Source organism: Podarcis bocagei, assembly GCF_964188305.1.
Source record: "Podarcis bocagei genome assembly, chromosome: 16".
Classification (NCBI taxonomy): Eukaryota; Metazoa; Chordata; class Lepidosauria; order Squamata; family Lacertidae; genus Podarcis; species Podarcis bocagei.
The window spans coordinates 9,906,027-9,922,823 of record NC_138142.1 but is presented as its reverse complement, the minus strand read 5'-3'; the positions used below and the strand labels follow the sequence as shown (position 1 = coordinate 9,922,823).

Here is a 16,797-nt window from a genome sequence, read left to right as displayed (position 1 = left end):
GCAAGTTGTAGAAAGTGGCACATTAGGATTGCCAATGGTTTTCGAAGGAACCCAAATCAAAATATGAGGTCTCCTCCACCCTAGGAAAAAAATGTGGCTTCTGCTAGGTTTCGCTTTCCAGCTCGTTTCTGTTCAGTGCCCTCTCTCCACCCCTATAAGAGTACAGAAGCAACAGTAAGCTCAACAACTCTGGTTGCTCTTTGCTGCTGGTAGGGGAATTCAATTCTCCCTTTCCTCCAGTAGCAAAAGCTCCATGAAAGTATAGCCAAGCCCCAGAGATACCCCATGAGAGTTAAATCAAATCTACACACACAGAGTCACACACTCCTCTTTTTTTAGGGGGATGAGGAGTGCCAACACTCTCATCCGATTTTCCTCTTACCCTGATGGGCTCGGAGAGCCGCTGTAAGGAGGGGAAGGAGATGGGGTTCGCCCTTGGCTTTCCAAGCCTGCTGAAGCCACCAGGGAACTCCTGGAAAAAGGGAAGAAAAAACAACAGCAACATTATTTGCAGTAGAGGGAGATGCCAGCACTTCAGCGAACCTTGCCAAGCCTACTACAAGTTGTAGTGAGAGCTACCAGCTTGGACAGCCTGAAAGGATGATCAGACAAATTGTGGAGGGTAAGACTATCAATGGCGATTAGTCATGCACAATGCTGCTGAATCACAGTTGCCGGGGAACATGAGCTTTTGCACTCACATCTTTCATGTGGGCTTCCCCTGGTTGGCCAATGAGGGAGAAGAATTTTGGACTACATGGGCTATTGGCTCGATCCAGCACGGCTGCTCTTGTGTTCTCAAGTTGCAAGCTTCTTAGTCACATTTGTTGTTTGCAACAAATGATTTATTCACAACTGTTCCATGCCAGGAAAAGAATTGGCTGGATCCACTGTACACAGCTTGCCCCATGGATTCTCCTGAGCCTCTATGGAGGCTACCTCAAGGGATCCATGGGCTCTTTACTGAAAGACCACAAGTCAGTAGTAAGAGCGCATGATTTATACACGGAAGCTGCAGAGTTCAGTTGCTGGTATCTCCAGCCATGGTCTCAAGAGAGCAACAAGGGGAAAGACTTTGGAGAGCTGTTGCCAGGTCAGGGACCGTGTTACTGGGACTCTCAACTTTCCAGAAAGCATGGCCAATGGGAGTTCCAAGGACGAGGGGAAAGACATCTAGAAGGCCACATGTTTTCATCCCTGGAGCAGACAATACTGTGTTAAGCTGGTCAAATGGCCTCAGTATAAAACTGTTCAAGATGGTATCTAATACCAAGTAAGCTGGCAAAAATGTACAAGTCTAAATCAAATAAGTGTTGGAAATGTAAAGAGAAAGGAAGTTCTTTTTATCACATGTGGTGGTCTTGTAGTAAGGTTAAGGCTTACTGGGAAATGATATACAATGAAATGAAAAGGATGTTTAAAATAACATTTGTCAAAACAAAACAAAACAAAACAAAACAAAACAAAAAACAAAACAAAACAAAACAGAAGCCTTTCTCTTGGGAATTATAAGGATAGAACTACCTAAATTGTATAGAAACTTATTCATGTATGTGATTACAGGAGGCAAGAATGCTACTTGCCCCAAAATGGAAAGAAGAAGAAGTCCCAGCAAAGGAAGAATGGATACAAAAACTTATGGAATATGCAGAAATGGCGAAACTTACTGGGAGAATAAGAAATCAAGTTAACAAACCTTTTATAAAAGAATGGAAATGGTTTATTGAATATTTACAGATAAATTGTAAACCGATGAAAACACTGGCAGGATTATTGTAATAACCTGCAGTTACATAAGAGTATATATTAAAAGAAAATAAATAAATGAGTAAGTTAAGTTAATTTGGATATGCAGAAGATATTAAAAATAAATTCAAGCAACCACAGAAAGAGAGGGAAGGAAAAGTCAAGTTTTAAAATGTTAAAATGATTGTAAAATCAGTTAAATAAATAACTAAATAAAAAGTATAAATAAAATAAGAAAACACACACTAAAGTTCCTTACCCACTACACATCAGGCTGTCCTGGATAGTTTTTCCTCCTGCAGCCTCCACAGCGATATCACCTAAGTTTTAAAAAGTTCTGAAAATATTAATTTCAGGCCCATGCTTCAGTAATTACATAAAGAGCATGCACATGCACTATTAATCCCCCCCCCCCAGGTCTGTGGACATGTGAGAACTGCACATAAAGGAGAGGTCTTTGAAGGCCCTCAAATGTTGTGTGAGCTTTTATAGAATTCTTTTTAGAAGAGAGACTGAAGCCACGGAGGCCTCTCTTGCATACTCTCTTTGGGAACGACGACTTCTTCTCAACACCACTAATGTGACCTTTCCCACAATTAGGCTAAAAAGAAAGGGTGGAGAACCTGTGGCTCTCCAGTTATAGCTGGACTCCAACTCCCATCAGCCCTAAGCCAGCATGACCAATGGTGGGGGGAAAAGGGACCTGTAGTTTGGCAACACCTGGAGGCTGCAAGTAGAGATTCAGTACGGACATTCATGCCTGTGACGACCCCATTATTCACACAGTGGGAGGCTGGCTAGACCTTAGCCATGCAATAACCAGGTCTTGTGTGACCTTCTGTACAAACTTGTATGATAGGATGGGAGTGAAGACACTTTGCTCATATGCGAAGAGGCGTGATTGCGCAAATAACACAAAAGATGTCACTGGCCCAAGGCTTGTAATATCTGAAAAGTTGGACCTGCAGCAGGGGCAAAGGGCTCCTGCTCAAGGCACCAAACAAGCCCCTTTCTTGCATACTACAGCCAATCCCATTCCTTATGACTCTGAGCATATTCAGCCCTCAGTGGGCTGCACAATCCCTCAATGACATTTTGAACTTCCCCAAGCCTACTGCCACCTCCCTGCTTTTGTGTGTGGAGGGTCTCATTTTGGCTAGATAAAAGACTGGCGTTCAGAGGATGAGCTTCCTATTGGGAGCCTGTAGGGTATTTTTCAAAGAAACAATTTCAGTTTTGCAAATCCTCGTTTTTTTTTGTTTTTTTTTTAAAAAATACATGTGTGATTTCATTTCTGTTTGCAGAAGACAGGAGATTTTCCAGCACTCTGTGGCATCATGGTGTGCTTGTGTCATATCCCTTTGAAAATGTATCAAGGTTGAAACACACACATATGCACACCACAGCACCCTTTGCCTGGTGCCTGTAGCTCATCCCAGCGGATAAGTATTACTGAGGGTTCAAACATCAAAAACGGGACCAACTTGCAGTGCCTCTTTCCTCGGTAACACTGGTTTCAGGGGACCCTGGGCAAAGTGTTCTCTGGAAGGCTTCCAGCATCTCTGGTCCCTCTTGGGAACTTATTGAATGGAGGAGAACTGTGGCACTTCAAGGAGGGACAGGGAATCATCAGTGTGGGCATGGGGGGCACCATTTTCATTCGCCCAAACACCCCCAATACGGCATCACTTTGGGGCAATGAGAGGAATTTAAATAGAGGCCCACCACAAGGAAAAGGACTGGGGTGGGGGGCTGGACAAGCATGAAGTGTGCTCCCTACTAGCTGGGTCCCCAGCACCTGCCTACGAATAGTGGGTCCTGCCAGTGTGCCTTTTTCCAGTTCCTGGACATGTAATTGGATGGCAGGAGCTCCCAAACACGGACCTAAAACACTGGTTCCCAACAAGCCTGCCTGCTCAGCTATCTCCCCACCATGGCTTCTCGCTACAGAAAACCCCAAGCTGAAGAACAACCGATTTCAAATCTCAGCAGCTTTGTGAACCGGGAAGCTGTTCCCCTTCTCCTGTTCAAAGCATGCAACGTTATCTGGACATTAATCTGCCCAAATAAATCTGTTTGCAAAGGGGAGAGTGGGGCTAACCATGCTAGTTTGCCCCCTTTCTGCAGTTAGAGGGCAGCTGCCTGTCCCAGGCTGCCTGCTCTGCTTGGGTTACCCTCCCTGCACAACAATGGAAGGAAGGACCCATGGAGAGGGGCAGAGCTCTTGCACTCATCCCTGCTCCTTCCTGTCTCTCATGCGCTGCTGTAGCACGGAAGAGGAGTACCTAAATATAACGATATATTACTCGCCCTTCACCTCCCAAAGTCCCAGTGCAAGTCACAGCAATTTGAAATACAACATTAAAAACAGCTTAAGAACAAATCGCAACCGCGAGAATAGGACGGGTCCTAAAAACATACACCGGGGTAAAGCTCATATGAGAAAAACTGCACAGATGCCCCTCTGTAGGGCAGGAATGCTGCAACTTTGTGGCTGCCACAGAGAATGCCCTCTCCTGGGCTGCTGCCACCCTAAGCCTCTGATAGCGGTGGAACTACTCAAAAGGCTGCCATTGCTGATCTCAACAGCAGAGAGCGGTTTTCCAGATATTTGGGGCCCAAGTCTCTTAGGGCTTTAAACACTAAGGTGAGCACATTGATTTCGGCCAAGATGCAAACTGGCAACCAGCAGGGCTCGTGAGATTATGGTTGCTGTCTCCTGCCATTGAGGCATGCCCACAACCTCTTCCGCCACACCATCAGCCATGCCTCTGCTTCGAAAAGAAACCAGACTGCTTACTTGCAAACTGGGCTGGCACCATGACGAAGTCGTCAGTGTCACAGGAGGAGTTCTTGCTGCTGCCGCCAGCCGACTCCTTCGACCCATGAAGGAAGCCGGGCTGGGTAGGAGAGGCTAAAACCTTCTCAGGGAGATGTGCCATCTCTCCAAGGGACTGTTCGAGGGAAGGGGAAGGAGAAACAGGAGTGAAAACGCAAACCTCGGAAGCAACTCATTCTGCAGGCTCTTCCGCACCAAAAAGCACTCCCAGAAAAGGAGTTTCTGCCAGCACATGGTGTCTATGGAACAGCTGCTTCTTTCAAGGCAGTTCTCCAAAGGCCCCAAGACAAAACTATGCCATTTCAGTGGCCCCAGAACCATCGAGTGGCGCAGTCGGCAGGGAATTGGGATGGTTCTTTGACACAGAAAGTCCCCCAGTATGTGGTGGCTGTTATCCCATTATTACCTTACAGAAGTCCCGCTTATGGGGCTAGCGATGTTGTGACAATACAAAAATTGCCACCAAATTTGCTTTTAGTCTCTGCTTTCTTACGATATTTAGAGGGTTGAAGAAACAAACCTTCAAATTTGCAGGTGGAAATGAGAGCCATATTCTGAGTTGGGGTCACTCATTGTTCCTTTATTCCCTACACACTAAGCCCCTTTGGGTGGAGGCTGCCATGAAACCAATGGTGCAACCGCAATTAGAATATAGTGCACATGGTTCTGCTCACTGTATCTCAAGCAAAGGATACTGTAGAGCTGGAAAAGCTACAGAAGAGGTACAATAACTCCCTTAGGAGGAGTTTTTGGGTTTGTTTTTGAAGTGAGCAAGGGAGGACATGATAGAGGTTTAGAAACTGATGCACAATACAGAGAAAATGGATTCAGCGAACTAGTTTTTCCTCTCTCCAGAACCCAGGTTCACCCAATGAAACTGAATAGAGCAAGATTCAGGGCAGACCAAAGAGATAGAGAGGACGGGCTCTTCCTCCTCCCCCCACAAGCGCACAGTTATATTGTGGAATCTACTTCCATAAGATGTGATAAAGTCCACAAACTAAGGTGGCTTTAAAAGGGGATTAGACACATTCACAGAGGATAAGGCTACCCACATGCTGCCTCCAGGATCCAGAGGCAGCCTGCATCTGAATACAGACTGCTGGGGGCGCCAAGTGGGCAGAGAGCTGCTGTGCTCATACCCTGTTTGTGGGCTGGTCATTGTGAGGAAGCAGGATGCTAGACTAGACGAGCCTTCGATCTGAGTGCTTCTTACGTGGGCTGACTTGGGATCTGCCACACACAGCTGAAGATGGTTCTCTCCCTTGAAAATGCCACCCTGCATGGTGGACTGGCGGTGTGGTGGGCACCCAGAGGAAGACATCGTCAGCAGCCACCAGAACGGCCCAGTGGCAAACAAGAGGGAGGAGGAAAACCAACAGCGCTTAAGAGGCGTGCATTGTACTTACGGGAGGAGATGCGAGATGGGACGTGGAAGAGCTGCTGGACGAACTCCCAGACCCAGAGCTCGGATAAGAAGGCATTGGCACAGAAGCAGCTGAAGAGGGCAGGGGGAGGGGAGAGAAGAAAGAAAGGTCATGCTTTCTAGGTTGTCAACAGCGGGATTAGAACAGCTTTCTTGGCTTCCTCACGCTAACGGATTTACCTCAGGTGCCAGGCGACGTCACTGAACTGAGGCAGGGAAGGGGGGAGGGAGAAACAAGTTGGCATTCAGTGCAACTAAATGTGGCAGGTGCTCTTTCGCTTGCCCCCCGTCTGTGAAGCTGTCGTTTATTTCACCCTGCAGCAGATTCTGAAGTCTGAGACGCCATTTTCTGGCTTCTAAATGAATTTGGTCTCTGTCAGGGGTAGTCAATGCAGACGGTGGACTCCCAGCTCCCATCAGCCCCATCTAGCATGGCCAATGGTTGGAGGGGGGGGAGTGCAGGCCAACAACGTTTGGAGGGCACAAGATAGGCCCAACCTGCTGTCTGCCTTCTAGAACACAAACAACTTTTTTTGTTGCAGCACCACAACAGTGGCATGACTCAGGTCTAATATATTTCTTAAAAAACCAGGAGTCCTTTCTCCGTCCTCATGCGCAGATTCTTGTGGTGTTGTTGCTTTAAGTATTTTTTAGGATGTGGTTGGCGGTTTTTAATTGGAAGCCGCTCCGAAAGTCCTCCGAGCCAAAGCGCAGGGTCCAAAATAATGCAGACAGTGGTCAAGTACACTTGACAGAGCCTTCCCTAAATGCCCTTTGGAATTCCTTACCCAGATAATCTGGAGTCCTCCAGATCTTGTTGGGACTCAAACCCCCATTGCTCCCAATCACTGGGAGCTGGAGTCCAGCAATATCTAGAGGGTCACAACTTATTCTAATTTATCGATCACCTTACACACATGCCTCAAGGCAATGTACCAAATGCAGCAGAACCAGCTGAAAACAGTTAAACACCACCAACAAATAAATAAACAGCAGCAGATAAATTTCTGAACAACACCAAATATACCCATAGCAGAAACCTAGTCATGCTGTTGGGAAAGCTGTTGGAACAAAAAATGCCTTCGGTAGCTTCCAGAAAGGGCAGATAATGGGCATCTGTTCTATCTCAGCAGGAATGCTGTTCCACAGAACAAGGGCAGCAACAATAAAAGCACTTCTCCAAGTTACTGCAGAGCGAGCTTCCAATTTTTTTGGAAGTTGGAGGAGAAGCTCTTCCATAAACTGCAGTGGTGGATAAACTGGTCTCTTAAGAAATCTGATCCTGAGCTGTTTAGAGTCTTAGTACCAAAATGTTTGAACTTGGCCCAGTAGAGGACGGGCAAACAGTCCAAATCCTGCAGCCTTTGAGGTGCTGCATCCTGGTGGCAGCTTGCCTTCACAAGCAACCTGGCTATGGTGTCCTGCCCCACCTGCTCCCTCTGGGTCAGCCCCAAGGTAGCTCCACATGGAGAGCATTGCAGGTATCCACCCATGAAGTTACCAGCACATGGAGAACTGTGGTGAAGTTCTCCATCCCTGCCCTAGAGCTATCGGTATGGCTTCCTCCAATGGCATTCCAAGCAAAAGAGAGGGTGGGGAAAAGATAGACAGATATTGTTTGGCAGGCTTCCTACCATTATCAGACATTTCAGAGGTATCTCAAGCACTGTGTCTGGTTTTTCACACAATTTGAAGAATTTATTATTGTTTTGTGTTTCTGTGTTTTGTGTTGGGTTGTGTTTTGTAGGCATTCAATGATGGTTGGTTTGTTTGTTTGTTTTTAAAATAATTTCTGAGCTGCCTTGAGTAGCTCACATTGATGCAGAAAAACAGAACTGGAATACTTTCAATTAAATAAATAAAGCGCGAGAGAAAATATAAAGAAAACTGAGCGCTGGAGCACAGTGAAATTGATTGATTCTGAATTTTCACATCATGTGTGAAAAACGTTTTAAAGCATTGCTATTTGTTTTGAAGGGTGGAAGGCTATAATTAATTTTGAAGGGTGTAAAGCTGTAATTAATTAACACACCCCAGCTGCAGCTGTTTTCTCTCTCTCTGTACAACAGCAACAGGAAAATTACTGTCCAGCTATAGCTTCTATTACTCCAAAAGAATGAGATGTACTTTTCTCCAGCTGATAACTAGAAGGCTAAGACGGTGGTGGTTGCACACAGAAGAAAAATGTTCTCAGTAAAGTCAAAACATATTTAATTAATGAAAACATCCCTGGGGACTACCATAAAATGACATCATATTGCTGATGTTTTAACAGCCAGGTGTTCACTTGCCCTGTGAAACCATGTTTTGACTGCCTGCGCTTAGCATATTTTGGCAGACAAGCACCATTCGGAGGTAAGGCGCTGGTGGGATTGGTGTGAGGAAACCAATAGGATAACCCAATAATAAAAAGAGGGAGGGAATTATTTGTACACTGCAAGGGAAGGAGAAAACAAAGCAGGATTTTTGTCTATGCAAGCCTGGATGATATATGCTCAGAAAGGGAAAGAGGGATTAATCAGGATATGCAGTAGCAATGGGTAACTAAAATGAACCATGGAAGGGGGGCGGGGAAGGGAAGTCAATGACTATCATATGGTTATCTTTTGGCTTGAATGTGAAAATTTGAAATGGAAAATAATTTTTTAAAAAATTAAAGGAGAACAGGGGAGGGGGCCAGAGCTTAGAGGTAGAGCTCATGCTTTGCATGCCAAACACCTGAGCTCCAGTCCCCGAAATTGCTAGTTAAAACAATATGAGGTACTGGGTGATGAGAACAGCCTCCTCTGGAGGTTCTACAAAGTCACTGCTGGACCAAACAGACAGTCTTAAGACTAGATGGCCAAAATAGTTAATAGGGTAAGTTCCTTCCTATGTGGTGACAAGAACTTCTGCTTTCAGTGACACCCATGTGTGGTGGTGGGGAACCAAGTGTTTGAAGATTTCATACTTGCATGATTGCATACGGAGCGCTTGCCTCATTGTGTGTGCATGATGGAGCAATGGAGGACCAAGCACTCCGCTACACAAACTGCAGCACTGACAGTGCATGAAGAAACCACATCTATACAAAAATGATCTTGCTATTCCCACCGAAATCTTAAGGGGAATTCAGCATAGACTTGCTGGTATCTCAGCCAGGACTCACAAATCCACACAGCATTTACAAATGGCTCATTACAACTGCCAAACTATTTACACTGCAGGTATATATGGATATAGATGGGGCACCATCCAGGGAACTGCTTTCGTATAAATGAGCAGGGTTACATATTCCTCCAGGCAGGGGCCATTCACAAGCACAACTGCAGGAGCTCACACACACTCGACCCCTGCCAGGGTTCCCTAGGACTGGAGGATTCATGTTGCATATGACTCTGCACCACTGCAGATGATCACAAAGGAAAATCCTCTGCCAGGCTGAAGAAAGTAGTCCAGGGCGTTTAGTGCCAAGCAAGAGGCAAAAAGTGGGACTCAGCAAAAGCAAGAGTCTGGGCAAAACAGGAATGAGTCTGGTGAATCAAAGGAAGTAGCATGTGGAGAGAGGCTGGGACAGGAGATGAACAAGATTATTATTTTTGCCCCCAAGCAGGTGTGGGAAGAGAGGGGCAAAGGGATCGGTGGAGCAATGAGACAGAGGGGATAGCTGGTGTCTCCTGCCTTGATTCCTTAAAGCGCTTTAAAAGGTCTCTAGGTGAAGATCTGGCATCCTTTAAAAGAAACTAGCTCCACCAACCTGATTATTTCACCTTGAGCGTGGAGAGACAGTGATATTAAACTTGAATTAGGTGTCTCCACCCACAAATCTTTAGATTACCTATACAGTGGTACCTCGCAAGACGAATGCCTCGCAAGACAAAAAACTCGCTAGACGAAAGGTTTTTCCGTTTTCGATTTGCCTCGCAAGACGAATTTCCCTATGGGCTTGCTTCGCAAGACGAAAACGTCTCGCGACTTTGTTTCCTTTGTCTAAAAACAAAGACATGTTTTGTTTATAAAGTTAATTTATTTTCCCTTCAATTTTTGAACTGCTCTTTACAGTATGTGTGACTTTAAAGAGCAGTTAATAAACTGTTGTTGTACCAAATTTGGCTTTGTTTGGACTTTTTTTGACCATAGGAACGCATTAATTGATTTTCAATGCATTCCTATGGGATTTCGTGATTCGCAAGACGAAAAATTCGCTAGACGACAAAACTTGCGGAATGAATTAATTTCGTCTTGCGGGGCACCACTGTATAATTCCTCTCCTCACAAAAGGAGGCCTGCTGAGTCTCCAAGTCCTTGCTTAATTGAGAAAGATTAGGTCCCAGATCTCTCCACCACAGTCTGTTCTAAAAATGCAGCACAGCTCACTTGGGGGAGAAATCTTCCTTAGATGAACAACACCACAGCTGAATTGTTGAGCTGCGGTGGTTCTTGCCTAGTGAAGGGCTCTGCATTAAGCAACAATTACATTGGTGAATTTATAAAGTGATAGTGGGGTGGGATTTGTGGGACACACACACACACACAGAGGTATTTTAAAGGGGTTCTAATCAGTTCCAAGGTCCATTCTTAACCTGAATCTGTTCTTAACCTGAAGCACCACTTTAGCTAATGGGGCCTCCCGCTGCCGCCGCACAGCCAGAGCACGATTTCTGTTCTCATCCTGAAGCAAAGTTCTTAACCCGAAGTACTATTTCTGGGTTAGCAGAGTCTGTAACCTGAAGTGTCTGTAATCTGAAGCATCTGTAACCTGAAGCATATGTAACCCGAGGTACCACTGTATTTGATTTAAGAACTTTTAAATCCACTAACACAGTGCTAAATATTATATCAGCAGTGCAGGTTGTTGTTTTTTTAATATAAATGAGTTTATTTAAAAACAACTGCAAGTGGAAAGAACTATCTTAAAAAAGGCAGTCTTGCTACTTATAGAAGGCATCATCACAGAAGAGGCGTTACAGTGGTGCCTCGCAAGACGAAATTAATCCGTTCCGAGAGTCTCTTCGTCTAGCGGTTTTTTCGTCTTGCGAGGCAACCCTATTAGCAGCTTAGCGGATTAGCGGTTTAGCGGCTATTAAAGGCTTAGCGGTTATTAAAGGCTTAGCGGATTAGCGGCTAAAAGGCTATTAGCGGCTTAGCAAAAGGGGGGGAGCGAAAAAAATCGGAACACTCGCAAGACGTTTTCGTCTTGCAAAGCAAGCCCATAGGGAAAATCGTCTTGTGAAGCAGCTCAAAAACGGAAAACCCTTTCGTCTAGCGGGTTTTCAGTCTTGCAAGGCATTCGTCATGTGGGGCACCACTGTATTTACACATGGTAGGGAACACTTCTAGCAACAATGGCGGGGAACCTGAGTTCCTCCATAGGTTGTGGGACTCCAACTCCCATCAGCCTCAGCCAGCATAGTCAATGATCAAGGATGGTGGGAGTTGTAGTCCAGCATCATAAAAAGGGCTGTAGCATCCCCGACCCTCGCTGTAGGATGATGCCTGCTACAATACATCTGAACACAAAGGAAACATGCCAAGAGCTTTAGAAACTGGTTTTGCCCAATAGATTAACTGATAAAACTGAATTAAAACTGTCATGATTTAGCAACTGGCACTTCTTTAACTGAGCTGCAGCTCTAGCCTTACCACTGCCGGTACCACCAATATGACCCCACACAGGTTATTGTTGCCATGCAATATCTTTAGTTATCATTAAATGGGGGGGGGGAGGAAATCCACTAAGCAACTTTTATGGCAAAACACAAACACCTCTGCCCAAGTTATACAGTTTCGTTTTTAAAAAAATATTTATTTTTCATAATTCAGAAATACAGATGTCTCACTTTACAGATATATATAAATAGAAAAAAATAGGAACAAAGCATATAAATAGGCTATAAATAAATAAAACTGGAACGAACATATAGAAAACAAGTTTCCAGTTAATAGAATGAAGGCATCCAAAAGGACTCGGTGGTGCTGAGAAAAGATAAAGAACTTGCACCATGCCCAGTTTCATTATTGGGCAGGCCAAGGAAGCTTTAAAAAAAAAATCAAGGAAAGAGAGAATTGTATGAGGCAGAAACTACTGACCATATCTTGGTGGAAGGTACCATGATCAACACAATACATTCTCTGTTGCCAAGCTCATTGGTTTCACCCAGCTCCATTGCATCTATCCTGACAAATATCTCTCCAAGGTCTCACAGAGATATTTTCCTGTCCTGACACCCTTCTGACTAGAGGGCTGTCTGCACTGTGCACTAACTGAGTTATGGTGTCTTCCAATAACACCACCAGGAGACCAGGCAAATAGCCACAGATAAAGCAAGTGCTCAGGGAATCGTATGAATAAGACTCTTAAAAGAAGCACAAGCAAGCTGCTCCTGTCATTTATCCATCACAGCACAGGTAACAAGAAATCAGAGGATGAAGAAGCCACCACTTTCCTCAAAATGGTTCCCCTAAACACTGAGATCTCTAGGCACCTTCAGCTTTCTGGTTCTTCTCTCGAGAGTCCTGATTAATGCACACACACAAGCAGCAACCTGGCAGCCACTCACCACACAAGAGTCACTCGCCACATGGATCTGGAGCCTTTCAAACCTAACACCACAAATCTTTGGAGGGCCTGTCCAGGTGTGAGGATGAGGGAATGGGGGAATGTGGGTTACATCCAACTAACCTTTAGAGTGGACCCACTGAAATTAATGACCTTAAGTTAGTCATGTCTACCCTAAGCATGAATAACTTGGACACAACTGCTGGAGTCACATGATCAGCTGCCTTCTGGTATTCGACTGACTACCATGTTACTATTCTTTATGAACTTGGCCTGAGGCCCCTACAGACAAGTATTAGGACTGAAGTACATGATTACAAGCCTCCGGACAAAAGCCCTCTCGTATACCAAGCACCAAAAGATGAAAAACTCAAGCTTCTCTTCTCAGTTTGGTTGTGCAGCATAGTTTTCTTTTCTGGCTGAAGGCTGTGACCTGATGAGCTTTCTTCCCGATTCACACCCAGATGTAGCTGTGCCGTGACCTAGGGCGTGCAAGCGCCTGTTGGCATGGGCGTCTCATGGGACCAGTGTCCCAAGGCAGTGGGCTGGACGATGCAGGAGACAGTGGCCGGAAGATGGGAGCTCTTCTCTGCCTCTCTTGGCTTGGCCGTTTTGGCGGGGTCACCCCACGCAGTGGTTGTGAGGAGGCTGGCAGTGAAGGAAATGGAGGCCAAGTCAAGAAAATCCTTTCTTGCTTCTGCGGGAATCCCCGCGGGCTGCAGCTCGGCTTCCATAATGCCGGAGCCGATGGCGGTACTGTTCGTGGTGGCTGCCAGGCTGCCTGGGGCGCAGAAGATCCTTCCTGGTTGGCAAGGGGCTCAGATTTCGTAGAAATGTTTCTCCACTGGGGCACCGTGGCGGGAGCAGGGAAGTCTGCAGGTCTGTAAGTGCCCTTGAGTCGGGAAAACGCTTTCCGGTTTCGAGGGTGGCCTTCCCCCCAGGGTGACACTGCGGTTGTAGGTAAGGACCGGGAGGGCTTGGAAGCGCCCCTAAACCAGGAGAATATTTTTCTGCCCGTGGGAGTGACACCTAAGTATAGTTAAGGGAGGGGGGGATTGTATTATTTAAAATTACGATCAGGGAATGAAATCATAACTCTCCTGCTTCGAAGCAATGGTGACCCAAGGCTTAGGTTTCCCTACAGGCGTCCAATGTTAGGACACCTTGTGGCAGGCTTACGACAGGTTTAAAGCAGAATGTAGAAGTCCCCAGTATCTCCCATCGTTTGCTGACTGGCTGACCTGATAAGAGAATTGATCCATGATAATTGCACTCTCTCTCTCTCGCTCTCGCTCTCTCTCTCTCTCACACACACACACATACACACACACACGCTACAACTATCACTACGTAGTTCCAAAAACACTATTTGGTAAACCCGCTCCAGTGAAGGGGCACTTTGTCAGGTGAGAATTGGAAAAGTAAAAGCCCCCAGCCCCCACTGACCCAGTCTTGCACGTGGTTCTCACCCCACACATTCCTATTATGTCAGAACCCACATTTTTGCCGAGATAATGTCTAGCTCCACCCTTGAACCAATCCTGTTGCAGATGGATTATGCTATAGCATACCCCATGCCTGATTTAAGTTCTGAAATTCGCTGTACAAAGCCACTTTATACACAGAGTCAGATTACCGGTTCATCAAGCCCCTCTCCCCCAACCTGGTACCCTCCACATGCTTTGGAATATAGCTCCCACGAGCCCCATCTAGCCCCACGATTGCCAACAGTTATAGTTCTGAGACAACTGGAGGGCATCTGGTTGGGGCTAGCTAAATACTGCTTCTTCTCAAAGTGGTAGTGGCTTTCCAAGGACTCCCAGATTCGTGCCCTAAGATTCTTTCAATGATAACATGTGGGAAACTCAACCTTGACCTTTTGCATACAAAGCATCTATTCTACCACAAAAGTCATAGCGTGTGTTCTTTGGGAAATTCTTAATTTTTCATCTGTCTCCTAAGAAGAAACTTCTCAGGTGTCATTTAGATGTATCCTCAACATGTAAGAAAGCCTCTATTTACTTTCAGTTCTGGAACTGTTCCACTTTCCACCCCTCCAAAATTCTCCATCCCTTAGACCTCATAAGTCAATGGATTGCTGTCCTGTTTCAGTGTATGCTACAGCCCATTACTTCAGGCACAAAAATGAGCTCAACAAAAAGCAGAAACCACCATTATAAAGATTAAATCTAAAGCGGCCAGACAAAGTCATGATGACATGACTCCCTTTATCATCGTAAAAAAACCCCAGACAGAATTAATGTGACAAACTCAATGCCAAAACATTGTTCCTATGCAGTGATTACATATCTTTTAAAAATGCCAAAGGGAATTGGATTTACATATTTCAGCTACATGATTAAAACTGCCAGTTTCTGAAGCACTGCAAGAGATGATATGTGTCAATTCATAAAGATGCTTTAGTCTCACCGACTCGCTGGCTATCACAGTTGAAAGGATACTTACATGTAATTTTGTCCCTCAAAAGAGGGTCTTGAAGTGTAACAAAAACCCCACCCTCCAAAAAAACTAAGCTACTCCCACAGTTTTTAGAAGGCTGAGATTTTGTCAGCACCTAGTCAAGTTACTAATAAAGGTCTAAAAACTTGGGAGGTGCAATTTGCTTCTCAAGAGAGGCAGCCTTCTAGCACAGAGAAAGCCAAGTCATCTACAGAATGGAATGGTCGGGCTGTGGAAGTTCTGCCGCCTCTTCTCACACCTGAATGAGCCTAAGAGAGAACCACCAATAACGTGCTTCTAAGCTTGCACAGTGCAAGCTGAAATCTACAGCGCAGGTCCGTGTATGTATTACAAAAAAGAGGCTGAGATAACGAAACAAACTTACATTTTTTCATAGAGGCACTTGCATCCAAGAAAGGGTGATGGAAAAATTCATCTGAAGAAAGAAAGAGAAAGAAAATGTCAATATCGATGTTTTACAAAGTTCGAGTTCAATCATGCAAAAAAACCAAAAACCAAACAATGTTTAATGATCTTACTTGTTTAAGCAGGATTTGTATCCTGCTTTTGAGTCCTCAAAAAGCTCTTGGGTAATGTGCCAAGTCTAGCTTGAGAGCATTTAAAACAGTCCTGGCAATCTTCTTCAAGAGCCAAGCTATCAGGTGCAGGACAGAGGCCTTGAGAACAGGAGATTTTTAACCTATTGCCCTTTACTGTGGTTCCAACCTTGATCTGGGGAGGACTGAACACAGTATTTCTCCTCTAGCCTGCATGCAGTTCCTTCTTGCCTGTGGCTCCCAGGCTAGACCTTAATTCAGCCTCCCCCAGCCTTGGGTCCCTGGATGTGATTGGACTACAGTTGTCATCAGCCACAGCAAGCATGGCCCATAGTCAGGGATGGTGGATGCTGTAGTCCAACTTCAGCTGTGGACCCAAGGTTGGCGAAGGAAGGCTTAAATGCAAGACAGCACCAACATTCAGGAGTGGCATGTCTTTACTCCTCCAAGACCACAGAGTGTCTTGCTTTGAGGCATCCTACAGCCACCTGGGAAAAACCACAGACAGCTAGTTGACAGAAGCTTACCACCGCCCAACAAAATGGCATTATTAGGTCACCCTATTAGTTTAAAGTACAATGACCATATCCACCCCACCCCCCTCAAAAATAAATAAATCACAATGGTTTTGCTAAATCCGGCCATGCTTCATCTATAAATGAACAATTAAAACTGGGATCAGTTAATCCCTGGCCTTGATTTGGCCAGCTGCTTGGGGATGTTCTCTAAAGCCCAGTTTCATTGACACACATAATCTGAAAGAATAACAGACGGCAAACCAATTAGGATTAAGCCGGAGTTGACAGCATGATGTCTGCAAAGGATCAGTGGTGCTGGGGGAGGGGAGGGGCTTGAATCAAACTTGAATGAAGAGAACAATCAGCAAAACTTTGCCATGTGAGATGCTGATACCTTAAAACAATGTTCACAAACCTCCTTCAAGCAAAGGGGTCAACCCTCTGGGGGCACAGCCAAAGTGTGAAAGTCGGTGTGTCTGAAGTGTAAGGGCAGAGTCAATTTTATTAAAGGGCATCTCTTTCTTTGGTGTGGTTTTGGTCTGACTTGATTACGAAGTGTCTCAGAAGGCAAAATTCCTTACCAAAGTCCATGCGGTCCTTGTGGTTTCGTTGCAAGAGTCCTAGCAGCAGCTGCCTCAAGTGGGCTGATGTCTCCCTTGGAATGCTTAAAAAGAAAAAAGAAAGAAATCTTATATTGTGCCACACAGGTTGTT

The 16,797-nt window shown here is 45.3% G+C and overlaps 2 protein-coding genes across 2 annotated transcripts in view; both read right to left on the bottom strand.

Moving 5' to 3' along the window:
* The window catches only part of ULK1 (unc-51 like autophagy activating kinase 1), a 109,547-nt gene that overhangs the window by 25,136 nt on the left and 67,614 nt on the right, over positions 1 to 16,797 (bottom strand). Inside the window, exons 10-15 of the mRNA XM_081174747.1 lie at positions 16,666 to 16,748; positions 15,395 to 15,445; positions 5,995 to 6,083; positions 4,547 to 4,700; positions 2,006 to 2,066; positions 383 to 472 (exon numbers count right to left, since the gene is read on the bottom strand). Of these exons, the coding sequence (XP_081030873.1) occupies positions 383 to 472; positions 2,006 to 2,066; positions 4,547 to 4,700; positions 5,995 to 6,083; positions 15,395 to 15,445; positions 16,666 to 16,748 (528 nt within the window). The remainder of the gene's footprint in view (positions 1 to 382; positions 473 to 2,005; positions 2,067 to 4,546; positions 4,701 to 5,994; positions 6,084 to 15,394; positions 15,446 to 16,665; positions 16,749 to 16,797) is intronic.
* Positions 10,682 to 16,797, bottom strand: part of MMP17 (matrix metallopeptidase 17) — a 273,972-nt gene continuing 267,856 nt past the window's right edge. The window contains exon 10 of the transcript XR_014002950.1: positions 10,682 to 10,733. The gene's annotated coding sequence lies outside the window, so the exon portion shown is untranslated. The remainder of the gene's footprint in view (positions 10,734 to 16,797) is intronic.